This window comes from Cyprinus carpio, chromosome A14 (assembly GCF_018340385.1).
Source record: "Cyprinus carpio isolate SPL01 chromosome A14, ASM1834038v1, whole genome shotgun sequence".
NCBI lineage: Eukaryota > Metazoa > Chordata > Actinopteri > Cypriniformes > Cyprinidae > Cyprinus > Cyprinus carpio.
In genome coordinates, this window is record NC_056585.1 from 29,481,745 (window position 1) to 29,489,185 (window position 7,441).

Sequence of the window (7,441 nt, forward strand, 5' to 3'; positions counted from 1 at the left end):
CCGACCTCAAACCATTAGGCCACTAAACTTAAGCTGCCCTCACGCCTTGTTGAAATGACTGTATGCTCAAGACATGTGACGTTCTACTGACTCTGTATTATGCATTTCTATGGCAAAACTATCAACTCCTAAACATAGTGCTTAAATGAATCTGGTGGTACAAGGTACAGGTGGTACAAGTCGTAGCTCTCAGAAAACTCCTAGCCTACAAGCTGCAATTACGAGATCTATGAGAACATGAACGCGTTTTACAAGTTGAAATCTTGCAATTGCAGTAATTCCGACATGGCATGAATGCAGCATTACTTCAGTTATTAGGTTTAGTTAAGGTGCTAAAAATTTTAGTTTGTGCTCTTTTCATATATATTATTTTTGTATATTTCTATTTAACTTTAATTTATTTTCTATTTTTTCAACTTTCAGATGCCAAGGAAGCATTTTAAGCTTAACTTTTCCCTCTGATTATTTAATTTCAGCTTAATTTCAGTTACCGAATAAGTTTTAGTAGAGTAGTTTACAATTACAATACTGCTTAGTAAGACTGCTTATTTTTGTCAAATAATTTTTCTGGTTAACAACCGTACCATAAAAATGCCCATATTAAATCGATGCTCTAACACACATTTTTGGCATGATGTGCCATTTTTAATTTTTCTGGTTAACCACCGTACCATTAAGTGGTCTATATTAATGCGCTGCTTTAATTGATGTGCGTGCACACACACAACACTCGCAAACAAAGATCTGAGATTGCGCTGTGCAAAAAGTAACATTCAGAAGTTCATAAACTTGTCAGCGTTGCCATGCTACTATTAATAAACAATACATCACCACAACACAACACTAATCAACAAAAAAATCATCATTCATTCTCAAACTCAAAATGGCCAAAACTCAGCTTCATTGTTTGTAAAGAGAGAGACAGATGCATACAATTTACACACATATCTCTCTCTCTCTCTCCCTCTCAAAATGGCCATAATTGAGAAAAAAAAATCAAGTAGTTTGCATCACTGGATATATCTGTCGGTCATTTTCTATCGTAAAACGTATCATTAAAAGTTGACTAATATTAAATGGTTTGCAGCTTCATCTTACCTCGCTCTCTTTAACGTTAAACTGACTCTTCGCGCTCTGCTTCTGTCAACAGTAAACCCCGCCTACTTTGATTTGATTGGCCATCTCAGTCATTTTGACATTGACGAGCACTGTTAGACCGCTGAGGCTTTGATCTGAAGTGCCTAATATGTGCAGCGGTCGTGCGCACATCCATAGACTAGCGCAAGTTAATTCTCACACTTTAATAATATTTATAGCTCCTAACAGGCTTTGTGACTATGAGAAGTTATCACCTCAAAATGTAAGTCCAGCGATTATCCCTCTGCCGTAGGTTGTCGACCCCTGTTGCAGACAAATCAAAATACATTATAAAAATGTTTAAATAAATATTATTCTAATTAAACTAGAGTTTGGAACAGAGCTGATATGAGTGTCTTAACATTGTAGAAATGCTGCAAGATGCAATGCATCATACTACAGGTTAAATCCTGCATTATATTTGAAATGCTTACATGAAATTCATTGATCTTCTCTCTCTGTCTCAGCTGAAGAACGGTCTGCTGCAGTACGTGTCTGATGCTGGTGTCGCCGGTAAGGTAGAGAGGATTGTGGGAGATGTTGTTCTGTCTGACGGTCAGTGGCACACACTCCTGCTTCAGAGAAACGGATCATCCACCATTCTGCGGATCGATGAGTCCAGCTCGAAAGTCATTCTGCACAATACGCAAGACTTCGGAGGGATTGACGTGCACACGCTGTCTCTCGGGGGCGTCCCGACTCGATCAGCACAACAGAAAACCAGCCCAGGTCAGTTCCATCAGTCCACATTCTGTAAAACCTCTTATGATGTGACATACAGACCAGTATGGTGACCCATACTCAGAATTCATGCTCTGCATTTAACCCATCCTAAGTCCACACACAAAGCAGTGAACACACACCGTGAACACACACCCTGAGCAGTGGGCAGCCATTTATGCTGCGGCGCCCGGGGAGCAGTTGGGGGTTCGGTGCCTTGCTCAAGGACACCTCAGTCGTGGTATTGATGGTGGAGAGAGCGCTGTACATTCACTCCTGCCGGCCCGAGACTCGAACTAGCAACCTTTCGATTACAAGTCTGAATCTCTAAACATTAGGCCACGACTTTATAATGATGGCTATAAGTATCATTATAGAGCTTAAACCCAGAATACAATCCAAACATCCTGGTGACATTTGCACTGTAAGCTGGTTCCAATAAAATATGTAAATATTTGAATCAACAGAAATGACTCTGACAAAATTGCATGTTATGAACTAAACAGTTTTACCACTGAGAAACATCTGACTCGCAGGCAAAGGATGTGTCATAGTTGGCACGCTCTGCCTGAATCAAAACTTGAGAGTGTTTTTCCTCTACGAGTGTATGTGACAGGAGAAAGTTCAGAGAAAGTGTGCGTGTTTGTGTGCTAACTAGGATAGACAGCAGACTGCCAACAGGAAAGAATATCTGAACTTTCCTCTGCAGGACCTGCACAGTACAGGAATCCACAGAGCTCAACTATTGTCCATTAAAAACAGTCACTTGTAGACACTTCAGACTAAAGCACTGAAAGAGAGAAAAGACCAACCGTTTAGCCTGTGATAAGACTGGAGTCTTTATTAGAGCTCCAGACAGGCTGAGCAAGATGTATTCGGTGAAGTTCCATAGGATAGGGAAAAAAATCTTTAAAAATCTTTGTTTTTCTTAAGTCTCCTTCTCAGATGGTTTTCCTGAGAAAAGAACCAGTAATCTCAATCATGTCTGTAGTTTCAGAAGAGATCTCAATGTTTCAAACTGTGCACAGATTTACTTTTGTCCATCTCAGGTGTTTCTCCTGATATTTCTTAGGTGAAATAAAACAAAGTTGACAACCCTACTGAGGAAACTCAGAGCGTAAAGATCACAAGCGGATGTTCATGTATGGCCAAATTGAGCTGTTGGTTTGTAACCCACTCTTTACTGGCAATCTAAATATCAAATGAAATTATCCAAACTATTTTAATGTAAACATATTTTGTGTACGTAAGGTCATGCCATTTCTGGATTTTAGGTCTGAAAGTGGGAGAACGTGAAACAGAATTGGGCCAATCTGCTTTTCTTCATCTAATAAACAGAACCTAATGTTCTGTGTTTGAATGGGGCATAAATTCGATAAACATCGATTTACATTGTTGACGGTTCGTCGTTAGGCAACATGATAGTGCAGGTCTGAATCAGTGACATTAAGATTTTTCCCAGATGGCGTGGTCTTAAAAGGTTGCATTTTTGGCTTGCAGGATACTTGTGCTGAAGAGAAGAGTCTGTTTCTTTTCCTCCTGATGTAAAAGCGACGATTTGGGGGAGAATTCTCTGGGGGAGAATTTTATTCTATGTTGGCTGATGCTACAGCAATCACAAACCCAAACAAAATGTCTCCCTGTGTAGCGTTAAACTAAGCAATGTCCATTTCTTCCACGTAGCTAAACGATTGACTTGCAGTGTACATTTTATTGCAGTTTGCGGCTTTTGGCCAAAAATCCACCCATTTAGGACTGTTTGATTGACATAAAAACAAACTATGACTGATTACTTTTTATCCGCCTTTTAGGAGCGGGTACATCTAAAAATAGTACTCAACCATTTCTGAGTTTATTTGAGTTATAGTTAATATTCCTCTCTCTGTGTTTCTAGGTTTTGATGGGTGTTACGCCTATGTGAAATATAACGGAGAGATGCTCCCCTTCAGTGGTGAACACAGGACTGTCTCTATCTCCAAGACTGATCCCTCTGTGAAGATCGGCTGTCGTGGCCCAAATCTATGTGAGAGCAGCCCTTGCTGGGACGGGCTGATGTGTGTGAACCAGTGGTACACCTACCAGTGTGTCCCACCAGGTGACTGTGCCTCAAACCCCTGCCAGCACGGCGGCAGCTGCATGCCCGGCGCTCGTGGAGGCTTCACCTGTGCGTGTGAGGAGTTCTACACGGGCAGAGTGTGCGAGAGCCTGGTGGCCTGTTTGGGAGTCCGGTGTCCACAGGGTACGGAGTGTAAGCTAGGAGCCAACGGAGGGTCCACCTGTAGTCCAAGTGCAACCACTGAGGAGATGGTTCTGCCCATCTGGGCAGTTCCTGCAATTGTGGGCAGCTGCGCTACTGTCTTAGCATTGGTGGTTTTGAGCCTCATACTGTGCAACCACTGCAAGGGCCGCAAGAAAACCAAAGTGCCAAAGGATGAGAAGAAAACAAAGGAGAAGAAGAAGAAGAAGAAAAAGAAAGGCAGTGAGAATGTGGCATTTGATGATCCAGACAACATTCCACCTTACGTAGATGACATGACAGTCCGGAAACAACCAGAGGGAAACCCCAAACCTGACATTATAGAGCGGGAGAATCCCTACTTGATCTATGACGAAACTGACATTGCACACAACAGTGAAACCATTCCCAGCGCCCCCTGTGCTCCATGTGCAGGACCAGAAGCAGACATGGAACACTATGACATTGACAACGCCAGCAGCATTGCTCCATCAGATGCCGACATCATCCAGCACTACAAACACTTCCGTAGCCATACTCCCAAGTTTTCTATTCAGCGCCACAGTCCACTGGGATTTGCCCGCCAGTCCCCTCTTCCACTAGGTGCCACCAGCTACACCTACCAGCCGACCTACACCCAGGGGCTCCGCTCCACACCCCTCAGCCATTCAGCTTGCCCCACGCCCAATCCCCTGTCACGCCACAGTCCAGCACCCTTTAACAAGCCATCCTCCTTCTACCGCAACACTCCCACCCGTGAACTCAACTTGGCACGCCGTGAGGGCAGCCCTCTCGATTTCCACGGCGACGTGGGCCAGCCTGGTATGTTCAACTACGCCACCCGATTGGGCAGGCGCAGCAAGAGCCCTCAGACCATGGCGGGCCATGGCTCTCGGCCCGGGAGTCGTCTCAAGCAGCCAATCGAGCAGATTCCATTGGAGAGTGGCCCACCTGTGGGGTTGTCCATAGAGGAGGTGGAACGCCTCAACACACCTCGACCCAGGAATCCCAGCATCTGCAGCGCCGATCACGGGCGCTCATCATCTGAGGAAGACTGCCGCCGACCGCTCTCACGTGTCCGGAACCCTGCAGATGGCATCCCTGCTCCGGAATCCTCCTCCGAGAGCGACTCCCATGACTCCTTCACCTGCTCGGAGATGGAGTACGACCGTGAGAAAGCAGTTTCCTACAGTTCTCGCATGCCCAAGCTCTCGCAGGTCAACGAGTCAGACGCCGATGATGAGGATCACGGAGGGAGGATGCGACAGAGGCGATACTCCAGTCGACGTGCGGAGGGTGGGCCGTCCAGCAGCCACAACACACTATCGGAGTATCAGCACCACACTTTACCCCATAAACTGGGCCAAGGGTCCAATAACTTCAACTGGGACAACCTACTGAACTGGGGTCCGGGGTTCACCCACTACGTGGACGTTTTTAAAGACTTAGCACTGCTACCAGAGAACTCTGCTGCTAAAGACATCGAAATGAAGAGCGGCGACGGCTCCATCACAATTCTGAATGAGGGCGAAACTGAGCAGTATGTATGAGAAGCACTGAGTCCTCATCTCTTTGCCCTCTAAGACTGGAGTCAGGAGCCATTGCAAAACACATGAAATACTGATTAATTTCTGAAATTTGATTAAGACGAACTTAAATGCAGCAAGGCAGAGCACTGATACAAAAGACGAGCAACAAACACCCTTCACAGAGTGCAATAAAAAAAAACACACTGGGGGAGCACAGACTAGTCGTTTCGTTTTGCCATTAGTTGATGTGTTGGGTTGACTAATCATGGATTATGCAATGGTGCATCCCAGTGTATTTGCATGCCATTTTCTTTGAACAGTATTGGCCAATTATATTTGTAATTTAGTGAACCTAGAGCACTTTGCGCTCACAAAGCACATTGTTAGTAAACCCCACTGGTGCTGTGTAATGACTAAGGTTTTCTGAGTGTTGCATTTACCAGCAGCAGTAGACCGCTGATGCTGGATACCATGTTATGAGTCACTTATGTTAAGATAAACAGTAATTCACACGTAAACGAATAGTTGTGCAACCTCTTCCAACAAACACACCAACAACACAAACTCTGGAAGAGGAACTGGGAGAGGTGCGGCACTACCATGAACACACATATGAAGTGAATCAGTTCTAGTCCATCCGTCTGTTCTGACTGAGTTCAGAGTGCTAAAATAAAGTGGGTCATAATGAAGGGTCGTTGTGACCCTCCGGCACTGCAGCCCTGGAGTCTGGGCTCTGTCCGTTTGGCTGATTTTCCTGTGTGTTAGTGCCTCGACCTCTAGGAATCACATCCATGAGCTCGGTGTGAAGAGCAGGGCCATATTTGGCTCCGGTTCTGCACACTCCAGCCAAAATAGAAAGAAAAGCTATGGAACCATCTGCCAAGAACGGGTGTTTCTCATCCTGAATAACTGGCTGCCGTCTAAAACAACAAAACCTCCAGATATGAGATTAATCAGGCCTCTGCCTTCTGGATATTTGAGGATTTACATTTGGGAGCATGGACACTATGACTTTGAATGGTTATTTGTATTGGTGTATTGCAGGTTTCGTACAAACACGCTTGACCTGTCCAACGCAATGCCCACCTGCTATGAGACTATGAACTTGTGTACATTTTGTATTAATGTGGAAGCTCTTGGAAGTCAATGTTCTCTGTCGTTTTGTGATTTTTGTTCAGTGTTTTTAAAATGTACGGTTTCTACTTTTTTACTGTTTATTAACTTAAAGGTTCGTTTTTATGGATATTTTTCATATGCTGGAAATGAGGTTCTTACTTTCAGCGGAAGTAAGATTGAACTTCTTTTTTTTTTTTTACATTTGTTACTTATGTAACATCAGTATTTTCCACTATTTTGATAAAACTATAACATAATGTCTGATTTATACGTGTAAAAGCCAATAACAGAATAAACAAAAAAATATTTATTTAAAAAAAGAAGTCCATTTTGGTTTTGATGAGACTAAACTGTCTGAAAAGCAAGTTAACAAGGGAATTTTTAAAAAAAGCTTCAATGCATTTAACCATGAAAAGCTCCTTTTGTGGACAGAAAGAAATTGATATGAACAGAATAAAATATTTAAAAGTTTGGATGAAAATGAGCTCTGATCCAGGACAAAAAAAAACCCAGTGAAAGAATTAATGTAGTAGTAGTAGTAATATTTAATTAAAAGGTGACACATAACAGTCTGAGCAGCACATTTCACTGTAAATTAAGTAAAGTTCTGATGAATCTGTCAGTGTAGCTTTACAAAGAGGCTGTTCAAAAAGAACAGACACTTTAAATTATAGAAGGGAGGTTCAAATGTCAAAAAGTGACA

The 7,441-nt window shown here is 43.3% G+C and overlaps 1 protein-coding gene across 1 annotated transcript in view; it reads left to right on the forward strand.

Annotated features, from left to right (window-relative positions):
• LOC109101772 (protocadherin Fat 4-like) overlaps positions 1-7,084 on the forward strand; it is a 53,928-nt gene extending 46,844 nt beyond the window's left edge. Inside the window, exons 15-16 of the mRNA XM_042770478.1 lie at positions 1,605-1,866; positions 3,752-7,084. Coding sequence (XP_042626412.1) covers positions 1,605-1,866; positions 3,752-5,643 — 2,154 coding nt within the window. The 3' untranslated portion in view covers positions 5,644-7,084. The remainder of the gene's footprint in view (positions 1-1,604; positions 1,867-3,751) is intronic.
• The last annotated feature ends 357 nt before the right edge of the window (positions 7,085-7,441 follow it).